The sequence below is a fragment of the Bufo gargarizans genome, chromosome 1 (genome assembly GCF_014858855.1).
Source record: "Bufo gargarizans isolate SCDJY-AF-19 chromosome 1, ASM1485885v1, whole genome shotgun sequence".
Taxonomy (NCBI): Eukaryota; Metazoa; Chordata; class Amphibia; order Anura; family Bufonidae; genus Bufo; species Bufo gargarizans.
The window spans coordinates 482134944-482156817 of record NC_058080.1 but is presented as its reverse complement, the minus strand read 5'-3'; the positions used below and the strand labels follow the sequence as shown (position 1 = coordinate 482156817).

General features: G+C 47.5%; 1 protein-coding gene across 2 annotated transcripts in view; it reads right to left on the bottom strand.

Moving 5' to 3' along the window:
* The window catches only part of FRMD3 (FERM domain containing 3), a 268375-nt gene extending 250291 nt beyond the window's left edge, over positions 1–18084 (bottom strand). For both annotated transcript variants that reach the window (XM_044273781.1, XM_044273788.1), the window contains exon 1: positions 17733–18084. In XM_044273781.1, coding sequence (XP_044129716.1) covers positions 17733–17873 — 141 coding nt within the window. In that variant the 5' untranslated portion in view covers positions 17874–18084. The remainder of the gene's footprint in view (positions 1–17732) is intronic.
* Positions 18085–21874: the final 3790 nt, after the last annotated feature.

The window sequence follows — 21874 nt, the reverse complement described above, 5'->3', positions numbered from 1 at the left end:
AGAACTGTTCTGTGGCGATGAGCTCCTTCAGCTGCTGGACGGTGGAGAGCTCCAATCCTGTGGTCCATTGGTCGACCGCTCTCAGCAAGGCCCGCATGTGATCGGCCCAGCTCTGGGTAGAACCCCGGTGCAAATTCCTGAGCCTTTTCCGGTACGACTCAGGGGTTAAGTTATACTGCCTGACCAGAGCCTGTTTGATGTCCTCATAGCTCAGGATGGTCTCGCTGGGCAGGTACCCGAAGATTTCAAGGGCTTTTCCCCTGAGCCGTGGCGTGAGGAATCTGACCCACTGGTCCTCTGGCAGTTGGTATTGATGGCAGGCTGTCTCAAATGCCAACAAAAAGGTGTCCAGGTCCCCATCTTTGTCCAGTAGGGGAAAGTCCTCCGCCCGCAGTTTCGGAATCCGGACCTCTGGAGACTCACATTGGGCTGGGGATGGCTGCTGGAATTGGAGCTTTAGCTGGAGCATCTGTAGCTGGTGCTCACGCTCGGCCCGCTCGCGACGCTCTGCAGCCTCTGCTTGCTCGCGACGCTCTGCAGCCTCTGCTCGCTCGCGACGCTCTGCAGCCTCTGCTCGCTCGCGACGCTCTGCAGCCTCTGCTTGCTCGCGACGCTCTGCAGCCGCCAGTAGGAGCTCAGAGGCTGCCTGGTCTCCAGCCTGGAGACGGTCCATGGCAGCTTGTAGGAGAGCAGCTGAGCCAGCTTGGCTGGGGGGAGGGGCAGGTGGAGCGAGGCCCGCCGCGGACCTCACCTCTGGCGACTGGCTCCTTGGGGAGCTTTGGTTGTGCTCCCCCTCGCCTTCCACCTCCACTCCGCCCCCATTTAAAGCATCGGCCATCTCCTTCGATTTGCTCCTTGTGATACTGGCCGTCATTGCAACGGATGGTCACTGACACCACTGCAACCTGATGCACACACACCTTATTGTATCTGCCCTCAGACAGTCTAGTGTTGAACTGATCTTAAGACTCCAGCAGCAAGAGCTACTGCTGGTCGTCTTTAGTGTCTGGAAGTATGGGTCTCACACTCACAAACACTAGTATCTCGATCCCACTTTGCTGCCACCAATATGTGATGAATACCACCCCTCGTGTCCGCTGACGTCAACCACGTCGAGCTCACGAGACCTGGTAGGATCACGGGGTTTACCAAAAACGTGAAGTTACGCCCTCCAGAGGAGCACGTAAGGTCAGGCTGGTATAGTTTACACACACACCTCCTGTCCACGCGGGCACAGAGAGGCAACAAGCTGGAAGGGCCTTTTCACTGCCGCAGTAAAAACAGCCCACACTCAGCCCGGGTAACTGCCACCAGTTTCTCGTTTGATATAAGCCCGGTCCGCTAACGGGATTATATAGGGTCAGAAACCAACCCGCGGTAGCTTATAACTAGGCCAAAACACGGACGTGGGGATTCGTGATCGAGATACAAGATAGCACAAGATTAAATTATAGATTTAATCGCTATAAGAGCACACTAGATATAACACACTATACACAGACAATATATATACAGTGGTCTGAGGTTACAGATTACAGGGTATATGGTTACAATAGGATTAAGCGGGGTGAAAGTAAGTTACCAAGTATGATGAAAGTTCCTTGGCGATGTCCTGAACCGGAGGCCACACGAGGGGCTGTGATCTCCTGCTATTTCCTGGGTCCCTCTAAACACATGTGTAGCATGTGACCCCTCTTCAGAAAAAGACGCCGCCTACTTGCTGGCACCAGGCTTTTAACCTGTAGCTGGTCCATCCCCTCCCTGCCTCAGGGAGGGGTCAACTCCCCCTCTTCTGGGCTGACGGTGAATGACCCACAAAACCCTTTAGGGGCCATAGCTCCAGACCAGAGGGTCACAGGGAGATGGTTCTGGGACTAATGGACCTGCCTGGGTTCCGGCTACAATTAGAGCCCAAACCTGGTACCGGTAGGTGGCTTCTATGGGGAGATATGGGTATCTCCCTACCCCGACTGGGTACGAGTAAACAAAGACCATGGGACCGTACCTCGTGGCCACCGGGACACAAATATGTATCCGGTTTGCGTCTGCGGTGGCCAGGTGATTCATAATTCCTTATGAGAGGTAGGTGCCAATATGTCTAGGAAATCTCATTGAACCAGGCAAAAGCAGATACCCCCTGCTGGGGGGGGTTTCCTGCAAGATTCAGCTGGCTCCAAACTGGTGCATGGAGGTGTGAACTTTTCCTTGAAGCAGGGCCCTCCTGTGGAGTTCCTTACCTCTGCAATCTGTCAGCCCATGGGGGGTGTAAACTTATTTTGCATGTACACAAAATTACACTCAGAGCTGGGGGCTTTGAAGCAGGGAAATCCTGTCAGCAAATGGGGGGTGTGAGGACATGGCTGACAGTAAATATTAATCCATATTCCTCACATCTACTGGTCTAATACAGGCCTTATTGTTAGCCAAATCATCTGTCCAAACCACATGCTGCTCCCGGCCTGCAGCCAGCTGTCATTTGCACTTGCACAGCTTTTTAATGTGCAGGAAACTAGCACATACACAGTGGGTTTTAATGAGATGTGACAACAGGATCATATCACATTCCTCTCTATTTCAAAATAGGAGCGGTTTGTGGTAGGGTTTAGAAGGTTTGGTTTAAAAGGGGGCATGGCTCAAAAACTGTCCAAAGGATGCAGAACTTGTAAGACATTCATATTTTTAAAAACAAAAGAAGGAAGGTATATGGAAGAAGATAAAGAAATAGCTGACTGCCTCAATGACTACTTCTGTTCAGTTTTTACAAAGGAAAATGAAGGAAAAGGACCTCAGTTAGGAAAGAAGACTAATGAATCTTTTGATGCATGTGTCTTTACAGAGGAAGAGGTTCTAAGTCAGCTGTCTAAAATTAATACAAATAAGTCACAGGGGCCTGATGGGATACACCCAAAGCTATTAAAAGAGCTCAGCGGTGAACTAGCAAAACCATTAACAGATTTATTTAACCAATCACTGGCAACAGGAGTCGTCCCAGAAGATTGGAAATTAGCAAATGTTGTGCCCATTCACAAGAAAGGTAGTAGGGAGGAATCGGGCAACTATAGGCCAGTAAGCCTGACATCAATAGTGGGGAAATTAATGGAAACCATACTTAAGGATTAGATTGGGGAACATCTAAAATCCCATGGATTGAAAAATGAAAAACAGCATGGGTTTACTTCAGGGAGATCATGTCAAACTAATATTATAAATTGTTTTGATTTGGTGACTAAAATACTAGATGGCGGAGGTGCAGTAGACATCGCTTATCTAGACTTCAGTAAGGCTTTTGATACTGTCCCACATAGAAGGCTTATCAATAAATTGCAGTCTTTGGGCTTGGACTCCCATATTGTTGAATGGATTAGGCAGTGGCTGAGGGACAGACAACAGAGGGTTGTATTCAATGGAGTATATTCAGACCAAGGTCTTGTTACCAGTGGGGTACCTCAGGGATCTGTTCTGGGACCCATATTGTTTAATATCTTTATCAGCGAAATTGCAGAAGGCCTCCATGGTAAGGTGTGTCTTTTTGCTGATGACACAAAGATTTGTAACAGGGTGATATTCCTGGAGGGATACACCAAATGGAAAAGGATTTAGGAAAACTAGAGGAATGGTAAAAAATCTGGCAACTAAAATTTAATGTTGATAAGTGCAAGATAATGCACCTGGGGCGTAAAAACCCAAGAGCAGAATATAAAATCAGTGATACAGTCCTAACCTCAGTATCTGAGGAAAGGGATTTAGGGATCATTATTTCAGAAGACTTAAAGGTAGGCAGACAATGTCATAGAGCAGCAGGAAATGATAGCAGAATGCTTGGGTGTATAGCAAGAGGAATTACCAGTAGAAAGAGGGAGGTGCTCATGCCGCTCTACAGAGCACTAGTGAGACCTCATTTGGAGTATTGTGCGCAGTACTGGAGACCATATCTCCAGAAGGATATTGATACTTTGGAGAGAGTTCAGAGAAGAGCTACTAAACTGGTACATGGATTGCAGGATAAAACTTACCAGGAAAGATTAAAGGACCTTAACATGTATAGCTTGGAAGAAAGAAGAGACAGAGGGGATATGATAGAAACTTTTAAATACATAAAGGGAATCAACAAGGTAAAAGAGGAAAGAATATTTAAAAGAAGAAAAACTGCTACAAGAGCACATAGTTGTAAATTAGAGGGGCAAAGGTTTAAAAGTAATATCAGGAAGTATTACTTTACTGAGAGAGTAGTGGATGCATGGAATAGCCTTCCTGCAGAAGTGGTAGCTGCAAATACAGTGAAGGAGTTTAAGCATGCATGGGATAGGCATAAGGCCATCCTTCATATAAGATAGGACCAGGGGCTATTCATAGTATTCAGTATATTGGGCAGACTAGATGGGCCAAATGGTTCTTATCTGCCGACACATTCTATATTTTTAACAAAGTGGCCATTCCTTTTAACCCTCCTCACCCAAACTCGCCCTACTCCATATGCTTATTATGTGCCCTCTTCTCAATGCAAGACCTCATGAAGGAGCCATGCCAACCTTATCTGAGTCACTATGCAGATACTAGGCAGAAGGGGGCATGATGAATGTAGACTGCTGAGGACAGTGACAGGCTGCAGAGGTCATGTGTGGTATCCCAACATGTTACCACTGATATTTGTAAACCAACAGCAACTGGAGTACCGGAAGGCGCAGCGAAGCACTGGAGCAAGGTCATTGTAGGAGTTGTCCAAGATTTTAAATTATCTTGGACAGCCCCCCTTAAGATTCTAAGAAAATGCATCATGGAACCGTACAACCATCATATTTTGATGACACTTTTTTGCAATCATCCAATCTGATAACTACAGTAAACACACTCCGGATGGAGGCAGAAAAACCCACAGCAATATCTTAATGAAGGATGATCTATGATAACACTATAATTGTAGCTTATCACTGCGGTTAGGGCTGCGTGTGGGTGGTTTCTGTATTCATTTACTGCAGCTGCTTCTAGAAATAATGCACAGAGGTTTTCTACACAGCACTTATGCCCTCAAGAAACACACTGAAAGTGAGACCTGTGGGAGGCATCCTGTGTACAGCCCCCTTCATGTTTCCTAATTTAGAGCCAATTAACATATGTTATGTAGGCTTACCTTTTGTTAGGCTACATGCACACAACCGTTGGGTGTTTTGCAGTCCGCAAATTGCGGATCCTCAAAACACGGATGGCGTCAGTGTGCATTCCGCAATTTGCAGAATGGCACAGACAACCATTAATATAACAGCCTTTTCTTGTCCGCAAAACGGACAAGAGTAGGACTGGTTCTATTTTTTTTTGCGTACCAAGGAACGGAGCAACGGAGTGCTGTCCGCATCTTTTGCAGCCCCATTGAAGTGAATGGGTCCGCATCCAAGCCGCAAAAACTGCGGCTCGGATGCGGACCAAAACAACGTTCGTGTGCATGAGGCCTTAGGGCTCATTCACACGAACGTGTGCTGCCCGTTGCCATATTGCGTCCCACATTTGCGGATCCGTAATAAACAGGCACCGTTCTGTGTGCATTCCGCATCACGGATGCGGAACGGTGCGGAACAGAAGCACGGAATGGAACACTACGGAAGCACTACAGAGTGCTTCCTGGGGTTCTGTTCCGTGCCTCCGCACTGCAAAAAGATAGAACATGCTCTATCTTTTTGCGGAACGGACGGATCGCGGACCCATTCAAGTGCCCGTGCATTGCGGACCTCAATTTGCGGTCCACAGCAGGGGCTTCACACAAGCCCTTAGGGTGCATGAAATTCATGCTTTTTTCTAAGCATTTTTGAGGGGATTTTTGTTTTCAAACGTTTACGGTGAGATTTATTAAGACCAGCGTTTTCCACCCGGTCTTAAGGGTTTATGCACACAAACTTATTTTCTTTCCGCTTCCGTTCCTTTTTTTTTGCGGACCGTATGCCGAAACATTTACTTTAATGGGTCCGCAAAAACAATGGAAGGTACTCCGTGTGCATTCCATTTCCGTATTTCCGTTCCACAAAAAAGTAGTGCATGTCCTATTATTGTCCGCAAATCACGGTCCGAGGCCCCATTTAAGTCAATGGGTCCGCAAAAAATATAGAATGCACACGGAACACATCCGTATGTCATCCATATTTTGCGGATCCATACTGTAGAAATGCTTTGCCCAGCCCATATTGCTCATGTGTTTGGTGATTAATAAGTTACTGTGTCCGTTTTTGATCCGCAAAAAACGGATCGTATACGGAAACCATACGGATATGTTTTCTACAAATTGCGGAACGCACACAGACGCCATCTGTGTTTTTCAGATCCGCAATCTGCGGACCGCAAAACACCCAACAGTCGTATGCATGAGCCCTAAGTCCTTCTGTGCTGTCGGAGAAAGCACCAAAGTAAGGTGGAGCCACAGGCTCTACACAAGTTTAGTGCTTCCTCCGGCAGGCTGTGCGACAGACTTAAGTCAACGCCAGCCCCCTTTCTGGAATAGATTTGAGTTAAAAAAAACTGTGTGGAAAATGATAAATAAGACGCCCGCCCAATTCCCCACCCACGCCATGCCCACTTTTCCATAGTCGCAAGAAAAGTGGGGAAAAGTTTCAGATTTTTGACACACAAAAGTTATGTGTGTAATTTTTTTTTTGTGTGGCGTTTTCTAGTCACATTTTTTTTCAAAGAGAAATCTATGGGTATGACCACACGGTCATGATCCAGTCGGGTCGCATCCTGCTGCAGTCAAGAACTGCTCGGCAAATTGGACCGCAGCTTCCTGATAATTAAAGGGGTTGTCCGGGTTCAGAGCTGAACCCAGACATACCTACATTTTCATCCAGGCAGCCCCCCTGACTTGAGCATCTGAGCAGTTCATGCTCTCCTTTGCCCTGCACTAAATCGCGCAGAGCAAAGGCATTTTCAGGAGTTCCGGTGATGAACTGGGCTCTCCATGGGGCTGCCAGGAAGCCCGGTGACGTCAAAACGGCTAGGGCAGCGCTAAAGCATGCCAATCTGAGCCGGTGATGTCACCCAACACACTTTTAGCAGTGTGTTATTGTAAACAAAAGAGTCCGATGCTAACATCAGGGGGGAGACCTGGGTAAAAATATGGGTATGTCCGGGGTTCAGCTCGGAACCCGGACAACCCCTTTAACTTCAATACCGCATGGCCATTATGAATTCACATCGCCTATACAGTGAGGTCTTTATTAGTTAACTATCAGGCAGCTGTGGCCTAAATGGCCGCATGGCTCTTGACTGCAACTGGCCACGACCCAACCAGATCAAGAGCGCGCTGTGTGCAGGGCCGTCTTTAAAATTGGATCCCGCCTTCCTACACCCTAGCATGCAATCACGCCCTCCACCACAACACACACAAAATCCACACACCTTGCAGAGTAGTCTGCCTGGCTGTAGCGCTGTCCAATCGCAGAGCGTCACAGCCAGGGAGAAAAAACCTCCCTCAAATTTGGGCGCATGTATGTAGCAGATCAGGCCTAGTCCCTAATAGGAAAACGAGGAACATTTGCAAGAATCCCTCCATTATTTCAGGTATGCCCATAATACATGATGGCGATGGACGATGTCTGGGACAAGCTAGCATTTTAGTCAGACGCGTACAGCTCATGAGGTGTACATAGGAGTATATGATGCACGCTACCCTGACTGACAACAGACTTTATGCATAAAATGGAGTTCTGACAAAAATGTGAAACCGTTTCCCATAGCAATTACTCTTAGAAAAATGTGTAGCAATCGCGGGGAGCAATGGCGCTGCTTTCTGTGCACTAGTTTTATACACCAGTAACACATGAAGAAAGGTGCAAAAGGTAAGTATGGTTCAGGTCAGAGGGACTGGACCCCAGTAAGGAGTAACAGATAAATGCAGTGGGTGTGGGACACTATATGAGGCACCAGCACTGTATGAAGTGGCTACAAGCAACCTGTGCTGCAGGGACATGTGACGACACCCCTGCCTCACAGGACCAGTACACATATGACAGATGCCAGCACTCCAGCGACTTCCATAGAGGTGACGCAGCCTTGCTTACCTTTGCAAGTCGAGGCGGGAGGATGTGGCTTGGTGTACGCAAAGGGCGGGGGAGGTTGGGAGGAGGAGCAAGCAAGTAAGTTCTTCACTATGCGAGCCATGCCGCTCGCATAGTGATGGATAGGATCGGGACACGGACCTGCCTTGGGCAGTATAAAAGGCAGCATTTCTAGGGCATTTTATAATTTCTAATTGGCCAACTGAATTTTTTTGCTACAGAAAATGCTGACAAATAAACATGGCATTTTTGGAAAAATATGACTTTTCCCAGATCTAAAAAAGGTGTCGTGGCATGGGAGGGGAAGGGGGCGGGCTGGCAGGCCCGTCTTATTTATAATTTTCTACGCCTGTTTTAGGCGTACAAAATGATCCAAATCTACGTCAGCAAGGGAGCTGTCTTAAATTTAGAAGCAGCGTAAAATGCGCCTAAGTTATGTAGAGGCCTGAGCCGCCTTTTCAAAAATCATACCTCTCACCTGATCTCCTCGCTATATCAGAATTTATTAGAGGACTCTTAGGCTACTTTCGCACTGGCGTTTCTGGGTCCGCATGTGAGATCGGTTCATGGCTCTCACAAGCGGCCCAAAACGGATCAGTTTAGCCCCAATGCATTCTGAATGGATAAGGATCCGCTCAGAATGCATCAGTTTGCCTCCATTCAGTCTCCATTCCGCTCTGGAGGCGGACACCAGAACGCTGCTTGCAGCGTTTTGATGTCTGCCTGACTGAGGAGCCAAACGGATCCGTCCTGACTTACAATGTATGTCAATGGGGACGGATCCGTTTTCACTGACACAATATGGTGCAATTGAAAACGGATACGCCTCCCATTGACTTTCAATGTAAGTCAAAACGGATCCGTTTGCATTATCATGAACACATTTTTTTAATTTTTTTTGTTCATGGTAATGCAAACGGATCCGTTCTGAACAGATATAAGTGTTTGCATTAATGGTGCAGATCCGTCTGTGCAGCTATCAGACGGATCCACACCTAACGCAGGTGTGAAAGTAGCCATATAAGGGCACACAGAGTTTTATCCTGGGCTGGGAACAGGAACTAGGAACTAGGGATCGACCGATATTGATTTTTTAGGGCCGATACCGATAATTTGTGAACTTTCAGGCCGATAGCCGATAATTTATACCGATATTCTGGGAATTTTCATTTTTTTAAGAAAAATTAAAATTCCTACACAAATCTGCTGAAAATTAATGTTTATTGTTAATGTGTATATTTTTTTGTAAATCTTTCTTTTTCATTTATACTTAATATTTAGGTGTTTGGTTTTTTTTTACTTTTTTTTTTACTAACTTTTAGCCCCCTTAGGGACTAGAGCCCTTGTCCTATTCACCCTGATAGATCTCTATCAGGGTGAATAGGAGCTCACACTCTCCATGCTGCTGTGTGCTTTGTGCACACAGCAGCATGGAGCTTACCATAGCAGCCAGGGCTTCAATAGCGCCCTGGCTGCCATGGTAACCGATCGGAGCCCCAGCATTACACTGCTGGGGCTCCGATCGGAGGAGCAGGGGAGAGGGGATCCTGTGGCCACTGCCACCAATGATTAATACTGGGGGGGGGCTTGGGTGGGGGGTGCACTGCGCCACCAATGATTAATACTGGGGGCTTGGGGGGTGCGCACTGCGCCACCAATGAAGAGAAATCTCTCATTAATTCATATACAGGAGGCGGGAGCTGCAGAATCACATAGCCGGCTCCCGACCTCTATGAGCGGTAGCTGCGATCTGCGGCACCTGAGGGGTTAACTACCGCGGATCGCAGCTACTTGTCATAGAGGTCGGGAACCGGCTATGTGATTCTGCAGCCAGCTCCCACCTCCTGTTCAATTTGAATAAATGAGAGATTTCTCTTCAGTGGTGGCGCAGTGGCCACAGCCCCTCCCCTTCTCTTGTACTCCCTCCTCTCATTGGCGGCAGCAGCAGCACAGGGGGGGAGGGAGACACTGCTTCCTTCTCCCCTGTGCTGCTGAGGGAACACGGAGAGCGCTGTCAGCAGCGCGATCTGTGTTTCCCATAAGTTATCGGAATATCGGCAAAATAGATGCCGATACCGATAGCGGTCAAAATCCTGAATATCGGCCGATAATATCGGTAAAACCGATAATCGGTCGATCCCTACTAAGAACCTCTATATCAAAAGAGGACCAACAAAAAGCGTTTCTATTCTCTCACAAATTGTCAATGGCCTGCTCAGCTCAGGAGAAGAACTATAAGATTATGGCACGATAGTACAGGTACCCAGCTAGACTCCACAGGATTTTCCCCTCTGTTCCAGAATCTTGTTGGCGATGCGGAATAGAAAAGGGAACTATGCTTCATGTCTGGTGGAAATGTAGCATGGTCCAACCGTTTTGGGGTAATGTCTTCAAAATATACAAAAAGATAACAAAGAAATCAGTTGAAAACGCCCCTCAGATAGCGCTCCTCTCCATCCTGCCAGGCTCCATTGCATCTCAGAAAAAAAGCATTCTAAGATTCTGTATTTCTGTAGCTAGATCCGTGATACCCAGGCATTGGCGCACCACACATGTGCCTAATATCAGAGAATGGTTTCAGGAAATGTTGCATATCGCTAGAATGGAGGAGATCTCAGCAGAGGTTTCTACCCTATAAATCAAATATCACAAGGTATGGTCACAATGGATTGACTTTTAAGAATCCCCAGATCTCCTATCTGTGCTCGCAGTTTGAAGGGTTGATCTCACTGACATTCACCCCCCTTGTCCTTCTCTCCCTCCCCTCTTGCCCATTCCCCTTTCCTTACCCTCTTTTCCTTTATTGCTAGCTCTATCTTCTCTTCATTCTCTCTTTTCTCTTCTCCTCAACTGCTTATATACTCACCTTTAGGCTACATTCACACGACCATATGTGTTTTGCGGTCCGCAAATTGCGGATCCAAAAAAAAACGGATGACGTTCCATATGGCATCCGTTTTTTTGGTGGATCCGTTTTTTTTTTGCGGTTCCATTGTAATAAATGCCTATCCTTGTCCGCAAACTCGAAAAAAATAGGACATGCACCATTTTTTTTGCGGAGCAACGGAACGGACATACTGATGCGGACAGCACATGGTGTGCTGTCCGCGTTTTTTGCAGACCCACTGAAATGAATGGGTCCGCATCCTATCCGCAAAAAAAAACGGACACAGAAACAAAATACGGTCGTGTGCATGAGGCCTTATCTTGACAACTTAAAAGTTCATGTTCATCTATGACACAGTCACTGCCTTATGAAGACAGAAATCGGGAATATACCCCGCGCTACACAGAATTTATTGAATATGGCTGTACCGTTATTGAATACTTATTTTAGTGTTATTTACAATTCACATGTATGAACAAATGCTATGTACACATGTTGCATGCATGAGTATTAAATAAAAACTGTTTAAACATAAAAATCATACCTTTCAAAATCATGTTCTAATCCCTGTCCTGAAATATTCATGGATGGGGTCACATGCGTCCTTGCAATAGTAGCCTCAGTAGTGACGTCCCCAAGTGCTACATCACTGCTGGGTCACATGCTGCTTGGGCATACGTCACCTATGAGGCCAGACGTTGGCTGCAGCAGTGCACATGACCTCAGGATAGGTAAGGGCAAGACAGCAGGTGAATATGATTTTTTTCAGCAAGTACCACAGACTGCTAATGAAAATTTATAAAGTCCAAAAATACCAGTATGCACACTTACTCGGCTGTTTTTGTAACTGACCATGTATATTAGGCTATGAGATTTCAATAAATTTGCCATTATTTTAACGTTTCTTTATAAATCTGTTAGGAGACAATCAGATGTGATGAGCATTGGTATTTTGGCTATAATATTAGTTCAGGGGTGTGGTGAAAGCTGGATGTGTCCCTAAATACTAAAAGTAGTCTTTCTTAGAAGCTGTGATGGGTGACACAGAAATTCTAGAAATTAGAAGATAGTAAACAATGCTTCTCATTGGTATGGAAAGCTGTTATCTTCATAAGACTGCCTTCTCCAACAGAGAATGACATGGACCATGGAAGGTTACCAGCATCTACATACACTATAGTTGTAGCTTCTCATTGGTATGGAAAGCTGTTATCTTCATAAGACTGCCTTCTCCAACAGAGAATGACATGGACCATGGAAGGTTACCAGCATCTATACACACCATAGTTGTGGCTTCTCAACAAAAAGGAAAGCTGTTGTCTTCATAAGACCGCCTTCTCCAACAGAGAATGACATGGACCATGGAAGGTTACCAGCATCTACACACACTATAGTTGTAGCTTCTCAGCAATAAGGAAAGCTGTTGTCTTCATAAGACCGCCTTCTCTAACAGAGAATGACATGGACCATGGAAGGTTACCAGCATCTACACACACTATAGTTGTGGCTTCTCATCAATAAGGAAAGCTCTTGTCTTCATACGACTGCCTTCTCCAATAGAGAATAACATGGACCATGAGAGGTTACCAGTATCTACACACACACTATAGGTGTGGCTTCTCATCAAAAAGGAAATCTGTTGTCTTCATAGGACTGTCTTCTCCAACAGAGAATGACATGGCCCATGGGAGGTTACCAGTGTCTACACACACTATAGTTGTGGCTTCTCATCAGTAAGGAAAGCTGTTGTCTTCATAGGACTGCCTTCTCCAACAGTGAATGACATGGATGGACCATGTGAGGTCACCAGCATCTACACACACTATAGTTGTGGCTTTTCATCAATAAGGAAAGCTCTTGTCTTCAAAAGACTTCCTTCTCCAATAGAGAATGACATGGACCATGAGAGGTTACCAGTATCTACACACACACTATAGGCGTGGCTTCTCATCAATAAGGAAATCTGTTGTCTTCATAGGACTGTCTTCTCCAATAGAGAATGATATTGACATGGGGAGGTTACAAGCATCTACACGCAGCACAGTGCTCGGTCCATCGTTGACTTATAACAGGGTCCATCAGGTTCCATTGTGGTGTATATCACGTTGACCAGATAGCACTACATGCTGCGCTACTCTCACTGGCAATCTGCTAGAATTTGCAATGGAGGCTCTGAACTCAGGATCCAAAGCAAATATGAAAATAGCGAGAATATTCCAACACGTTAAATATTCTTACAATTTTGTGGCTGTTTATAAACTTGGTGCAAGGAAAGAAATGCTACTTTTATATGGTCTAGTGGAAACATCAGTGAGCATTTACAGCAGTCATCTCCGACTAGTGGCTTTCCAACCACTGCAAAACCATGACTCCCAGCATCCCCTGACATCCTGTTTAGAAATGTCATTTTACAACAGCTGGAGAGATCACTGACATCAAGTCGAGATTAGACACAAATAATGGAAAATTCATTGCATCCTAAAGACCATTGCAGTGACCGGGATAACAGGACTGCTTTATTCAGAGCACAGGCCAGGTTTGCTGCAGTATATCTGACTGCCGATCAGCAACAGAACCTGTATATGGACGCCAAAGCACCTCAAGACAAACATATCGGGTAAAGACTAAGGGGGTCATTTATTCGCCTGAAATAAGCCTATATTAGGCAGATTGCGGCGCAGCGGTCTTAATAAACGACCCCCTAAATTCCAGGTTCCGGCACATCTCTTTGTAAAAGTCAATTACAAAGCATAAAATTGCCATCCCCTTTTCTCATCCCGACTGAAATATTACAGTATGAAATATTTGCATTGCTTATTTCAAATCTATTATATTCCATCATGCCCACTCCATTTTGCTTTAGGCTACATGCGCACGAACGTTGTTTGTTTCCGTGTCCGGTCCGTTTTATTTGTGGATAGGATGCAGACTCATTCATTTCAATGGCTTCACAAAAAATGCAGACAGCACACCATGTGCTTTCCGCATCAGTATGTCCGTTCCGTAGCCCCACGAAAAATAATAGAACATGTCCCAGGCTGTGACGCTATCCGCTGCAATTGGACAGCGCTACAGCCAGGGGAGAAGGAGACGCCCACAGAGAGACTGCATCTCCTCCCCATTGCTCCGATGCTCAGGAGCGCTATTTAAAAAAAAACAGGCAGAGTGGCAGCACAATGGGGGGGGGGAGTACCCCGCAGGGCTACACGGCAACATGTGTTACGCGACAAAAAGGGACTACACTGTGACATTTATCGTGAGACATTTATATCGCACCACTGTTGTGCGTCATTTATTGTAATGATAGTCAATGGTGTTACCCTGCCGCGTGTGACATGCTGTGACTGACAGTCACACAAAAATCCAACTTGGATGGATTTTTTGCGACTGTCGTTTTGCAGTCGCAGCATGTGGCAGTGCGACACCATAGACTCTCGTGCGACACATGTCGCTGTGTAACCCTAGCACATCAGTTGTGTCTGGCTCTGGGCGGAGAGATGTGTATGCAGCCTCACTGGACATGCCATCCATACGATACCATCATAGTAAAGAGAAGCAGGGACCACACTGTGTACTCGGCACATATAGTAGCGCTACATGTTTCCAGTTATACCAGTTCCTGAAACCAGTCACAATCTAATTTACCCATTCACCCAACTGGATCAATAGGCATTAAGGAGGTGAAAAAGGAATGTCACGCTATTTCTGGAGCTTTGTGGTAGGAGCTCCTTCCAGAACATAACCCGGCATTACTGCAGATGGTGGCATTATTGGTGAGTAACCTACAGGTGAAACGCTAAAAATTAGAATATCGTGCAAAGTTCAGTAATGCAACTTAAAAGGTGAAACTAACATATGAGATAGACTCATTCCATGCAAAGCGAGATATTTTCAAGCCTTTATTTGGTATAATTTGGATGATTATGGCTTACAGCTTATGAAACCCCAAAGTCACAATTTTGAGGTCCCCTTTACCCAGGGGGTATGGATTAATTAGCTGACTAGAGTGTGATACTTTGAGCCTAGAATATTGAACCTTTTCACAAAATTCTAATTTTAAGCTGCATTAATGCAATTCCTTTTCATTTGCATTACTGAAATAAATGGACTTTTGCACGATATTCTAATTTTTCGCGTTTCACCTGTATATTATGGCACAGGATTCGGGAAGCTTGACTATTTTGGAGGGTTTTTTAATCATGCTTGTGATCATCAATCAATATCATCCATTTGGATACTGCCCGTATGACAAGTACCATCACACTGTGCAGTTCCTATAGAGTTGTATGGCCTGGGTTAGCAACTTCAGGAACTCCAGCTGTTCTTACACTACAGCCATGCTGGGAATTGTAGTTTCACACCGGCTGGAGGTCGTCCTATAATGACATGTTGGAGGGAGAGACCCCTGTCCCACATCAGGCACACAGCATGTCCTCACCCATCACTTATCACGGCTGCTTAGAATCGGAACTAACCAGTGCTGAAAGTGAACAGGCTCGCCCCGGTAAATAATACATGGAAGACGTGGGCTCGATTGTTCTTATAAGTCAAGGACAAGAATGTAAAAGATGGAGCACATTAAATATTAAACGGACATTAGCACACAATGGTCTAATGGCCTGAATTTGTGTGGTTTTAGCCCCTCTCCTGACATCAGTCAGAAAAAACATTGGATTTCAGCAAGCCAAGTCCATGATTCCTGCAGGCTGTTCGTTCAGCAGCTGTCTATAGGCTGTAGGCATCTTAAAGGGCATCTGTCAGCAGCTTTGTACCTATGACACTGACCTGTTACATGTGCGCTTGGCAGCTGAAGGCATCTGTGTTGGTCCTATGTTCATATGTGTCCACATTGCTGAGAAAAAGGATGTTTTAATATATGCAAATGAGCCACTAGGAGCAACGGGGGCGTTACCATTACACCTACAGGCTCTGCTCTCTCTGCACTTTATTGACATTGCCAGCTGTGATGACTTTTACACTGCCTGGTCCTGCCAATCAAAGTGGAGAGGGCACGGCAGTCGCAGAGAAAGCACAGCCTTTAGGTGTAATGGTAACGCCCCTGTTGCTCCTAGAGGCTCATTAGCATATTTTAAAACTTCATTTTTCTCAGTAATGCGGACGCATATGAACATGGCACCAACACAGATGCCTTCCCATGTAACATGCCAGCCGGTGTCATATGTACAGATCTGTCTGTGGTGGTGGAGGAATATCACGTCTATGGCCAGCTTGAGACAAGAGACGCTTGGTAAGAAAACCCAGTAAAGATCCCATACACCTCAGACGGCTGGTAGACCAACGCTAATCCAGTCAATAGCTATTCCTCCAGACTGCCTCACCCATGTCCAACCTACCTACAGCAAGAAACAAAGGATCAAACGTGTAAAAAACCAACAAGCCCAATCCTTATTTCACCCATCATCTGCCGTGGGGATAGTCAGTCCATTCGGCAAATCCGGCCAACTTACATCTAATGTGTATGCCTCCCTAAATGCTTTAGTGCTAAGAATTTAAAGGGGCTGTCCAGTCGAGGAACCCACAATTCCAAATGTCGTAACCTGTGCCCAATTTTTTTTTTAATTCACCTGTCTGCAACCTGTTCCCACTGGACCTGAACTGGCTTGGTGATGTGACGGCTGCAGACAATCACCGGCCTCTGCGGTCACTAGCAGGGATGCACTATTCTAGCACACGTCCTCTGTAGAGAGGTCAGCCCAGGGGATCAGAGCAGACCGCGGCTGGACCCCCGCCGATCAGACACTCATCCCGGGAAAGTGTTGGCCTGACTTCCCCATACACATGCCGATGGCCTAACGTACTGATACAAGTTTGATACATAATAATAAAAAAAGGGCGTAAATTAGGGCTGATGCACACAACCGTGTGTATTTTGCGGTCCACAAAAAACGGATCCACAAAAGATACAGATGACGTCCCTGTGCATTCCGTATTTTGCAGAACGGAACAGCTGGCCCCTAATAGAACAGTTCTAACCTTGTCCGTAATGAGGACAATAATTGGAATTTGTGGAACGGAAATACGGACATATGGAAACAGAATGCACACCCATTGAAATGAATAGTTCCGCATACGGTCCGCAAAAAACAAACAAAAAAAAAAAAACGGAACGGAAATAAAATACATTTGTGTGCATGAGCCCTAAGCCTTCAGAAAGGGTAGCAATGGTCAAATGACTCCAGTTGGAGCAGAATACTGACCAGTCCTCCCAGTGGTCAACAGACATTCGGCGATTTGCTCGGTAACTAGCCGCCGTCTAGTATATCACATGTCCTCAACCAGAAAACGGACACAGTGACATAAAACCGCCTCTGCCTGCGGACGGTTTCTCACTATCACTCCCATGGCATCGGATCCCACTCCAGCTGTTCCTGGGCCATGGGTATGTTATACTGGCCCCCCTAGTGGGGTAGAAACATTAACTCCCTAGACGCCAGGGAAGAAAATGATGTGAACTCACAGGACCCCAGGGACAGGTTACTGACTGCTAGACACCAGGGATCCTGTGGCTTACCAGCTGGATGCCAGGGCTATGGAGAAGGCGGTAACGGCAGCTAAGTGTGAACATACCTCAGGTAGGAAGAGTACTAGGGCCCGCCGTATTTAACCCCTCGCCTGCCGTGCCTCCTTTGTGAGCAGGCATTCACGTGTGGGGAATACGGATGTCAATAGACACATACGAGGAGAAATGTCACCCGCTCCCACCCAGCGGCTGGGTACCACACCACCAGTGCCCACGTACAATGCCACACACACAACTTTCCTGTCACAACTTTAACGCCTCGTCCTACCTGGATGCTGCAGCAGATCTCCGAGTCGTCCGGCAGGCGCACCGTGCACCTCATCTCCACGTTTAGGGACCTCATGCTGGGGGTCCTCAGGCGAATCATTTTCATGCTCCCCGTGTGGTGGGTGCACTGGCAGCCAAACATGCACCTAGACTTGGGAGCTGTCAATAGGAGGGGAGAAGGCTGCTACCAGCAGAGCACAAGATGCATCCCTCGTCTCTCCTCCTCCCACACAGTGCCCGTGCAGCAGGGGTCTGGGAGGGCTGCCGGGGGGATAGGCTGGGGCTGCAGGATGTCGGCAGTGCTGAGGCAGGATCTCCGGGGATGGGGGCAGTGTGCTGCTGCTGAGGCAGGATCTCCGGGGATGGGGGCAGTGTGCTGCTGCTGAGGCAGGATCTCCGGGGATGGGGGCAGTGTGCTGCTGCTGCTGTGAGAGCGAGGCTGGGGCTGCAGTCTGCTATGAGAGAGAGAGAGGGCTGCCACCTCCTCAGCTCCAGGGAGAGGGTGTGAGGAATACCTCACTGTGTGGAGATATCAACGGCTCTGCTGTGCTTCACAATAGCCCAAAACAAGCCTTTATGTCATGGAAAGTGCAATGCCTTTCCTCAGGCTCCTGCACACAGGATGGAATGGAACCGACGGCCCCTAAGGCTACTTTCACACTGGCGTTTTGGTTTCCGTTTGTGACATCCGTTCAGGGCTCTCACAAGTGGTCCTAAACGGTCCAGTTTTGCCCTAATGCATTCTGAATGGAACAGTCCTTATCCTTGTCCCTAGTGTGGACGGCACATGGTGTGCTGCCCATGTCCACATTGAAGTGAATGGGCCTGCATCCCAGCCGCAAAAAATGTGGCTCCAAAAATACATTTGTGTGCATCAGCCCAAACTCAGCACCAGCGGGGTTATCCAAAGGCTAACACATGCGCCCCAATGCCCAGGCACCTCGTATAGATTATACTTACCCCAGCACCCACATCGCTCCTGATACCTGCACGGCCGCCGCTGCATCTCCCTAGCGTCACCCGCAGTGCTAGGGAGGCTGGTCCCCGTCATGGCCTGCTATTGGCTGCTCCCCCCGTTGCCGGATGTTTTGATCCACATGACGAGGAGATTCAGCGGTGGCTATGCAGGGATCAGGAGCGACGCTGGTGACAGGGAGCAGGTAAGTATAATGTATATGGGGGCATGTGTTTTGACTTTGGATAACCCCTTTAACGTGCTCACGACCGCCGTACGCAGGATTGCGTCTTCTCGGCGGTCGTGCTCTTCTGGGTGGACGCGCCGGTGCGTCCTCTCGCGAGGCGCGAGATTTCCGGGGAAGCCGGCCCGCGCATGCGCATCGCGGGCCGGCAAAATTCAAAGAAGAAGTTCGTCATCAACCTGCCAGCCACGATCATTGGCTGGCAGGTTGATGATTTTCAAAAAAACGAATCAGCAGCCAGATAACCCATCATATTAGTAAATATGATGTGTTATATGGCTGCCTGCTCCTCTGCTCCTTCTTTTGGTCGGTTGGTTCCAGCAGAGGAGCACACATCATTGTGAGTACCCACTACACCACACTTAGCCCCCAGATCACCTCCCAGCACCCAATTAACCCTTTGATCACCCCTTCTTGCCCCTGTCAATCACTAGTGAAAAGGAAAAAAGTGATCAGTGCAAACTGTCACTTTTTTTTATTCACTGGTATTGACCGTTAGGTTTTAGGTATAGTTTAGGCCCCTTGGTTAGGTAGTTTAGCGATCAGTTAGCGCCCAGCCCACCGCGCCGCAGTCCGTTATTCGCTGATTAGCGTATCGCTAATCAGCATTTCTACTTTTATAGTATCTGAAAGTGATCAAAACTGATCACGGTCAGATCTATAATTGTATTAGTGTCACTTTAGTTCGCCCTCCACCCAAAACGCAGTGTTTGCCCGATCAGGCCTGATCGGTCGCCCACACGTGCGTTCGCCCACGCCCGCCCCACCGCAGTGACAAAAAATTATATATTTTTTGATCACTGCACATTCACTTTACACGCACTGCGGCGATAAAAAAATCAGTTTTGATATTTTTTATCAACCGCAGCGGCCTCCGGTACTTCGCTATCCTCCCCTTTGTAAGACAGGCTTGCTTTTTTTTCTTGGGTAGTCTCAGGGAATACCCCTAAATTTAGTTGCCCAAATGTCTAACAGGGGGTATTCTTCTGAATAGGCCTACAGGCTTCTGACCCAGTCGGATGAGGAATGGGAACCCTCATCTGATGAATCTAGCGGGTCAGAATACGAACCTGTAGAAAGCAGTGGCTCTCTGACCCAAAGTTCGGAAGAGGAGGCTGAGGTCCCTGATAGCACCAGGCGTACCCAGCCCTGTGTCGCTAGACCACAGGTTGCGCAGGATCCGCTTCAAGAGCAGCAGAGTGGGGCTGGTGCTGTCGGATTACGTGGTGAGGCATACACCAGCAGCCCAGCCCTTCCTGGACCTAGTACCAGCACTGCCGTAGAACATGGTGAAGTGGCGAGCACCAGAAGGGCAGTTGAAGCTGGTACGGTGGCACGTGCAGTAGTGACCCCGTCGCAGCCACCGCAAAGACGTGCCCGTAGAGCCCCTAGAATCCCAGAGGTGCTGGCAAACCCTGATTGGCAGTCCCCAACTTCAGCCGCACCTGTAGTTTTCCCTTTCACTGCCCAGTCTGGAGTTCGGGTTGAGACAGCTCAGATCGGTTCGGCCCTGGGATTTTTTGAGCTGTTCTTGACTGCGGAGCTCTTGGACTTAGTCGTGGCCGAAACAAATCGGTATGCCACACAATTTAGATCCGCCAACCCGGGAAGCTCTTATGCCCAGTCTTTCCGGTAGAAACCAGTCCAAGTTTCCGAAATTAAAACTTTTCTGGGCCTCCTCCTCAACATGGGTCTAACTAAAAAGCATGAATTGCGGTCATATCGGTCCACGAACCCAATTCATCACATGCCCATCTTCTCTGCTGCTATGTCCAGGGCACGTTTTGAGGCCATCCTGCGTTTCCTGCACTTTAGTGATAACAGCACCTCCCGTCCCAGAGGCCACCCTGCTTTTGACCGGCTCCACAAAATTCGACCCCTCATAGACCATTTCAACCTGAAATTTTCAGATTTGTATACCCCAGAGCAAAACATCTGCATAGACGAGTCCCTGATACATTTTACCGGGCGCCTTGGCTTCAAACAATACATCCCAAGCAAGCGTGCCCGGTATGGGGTCAAATTGTATAAGCTCTGTGAAAGGGCCACAGGCTATACCCGCAAATTTCGTGTCTATGAGGGAAAAGATCAGACCCTGGAGCCGGTCGGTTGCCCTGACTACCTGGGGAGCAGTGGGAAGACAGTTTGGGACTTGGTGACACCCTTATTCGGCAAGGGGTACCATCTTTATGTGGACAATTTTTACACAAGTGTGGCCCTCTTTAGGCATTTGTTTCTAGAACGGATTGGCGCCTGTGGCACCACGCGAACTAGTCGCGCGGGCTTCCCCCAACGGCTTGTTACCACCCGTCTTGCAAGGGGGCAGAGGGCCGCACTGTGTAACGATGAAATGCTCGCGGTGAAATGGAGAGACAAGCGTGACGTTTACATGCTCGCCTCCATTCACGCAGACACGACAATCCAAAGTGAGCGAGCAACCCGTGTCATTGAAAAGCCCCTCTCAGTCAGCGACTATAACCTTCACATGGGAAGGGTGGACTTCAATGACCAGATGTTGTCCCCGTATTTAGTTTCCCGACGCACCAGACGCTGGTATAAGAAGGTGTCTGTATATTTAATTCAATTGGCTCTGTATAATAGTTTTGTTCTCTACAGTAAGGCTGGGAGAACTGGATCCTTCCTCAAATTTCAGGAAGAGATCATCGCGAACCTCCTGTACCCAGGAGGTTCCGTGGCCCCATCCACCAGTGTAGTTAGCCGTCTACACGAGCGACATTTCCCCAGTGTCGTTCCTGGTACCTCAAACCGACCGCCACCCAGAAAAAAATGTTGTGTCTGTAGCAGGAGTGGAATAAGGCGTGACACCCGCTATTTCTGTCCTGACTGTCCTGACCACCCTGCCCTATGCTTTGGAGAGTGTTTCCGGAAGTACCACTCACAGGTACACTATTAGCATAGAGATCATCTCACCAGGACAGGCACA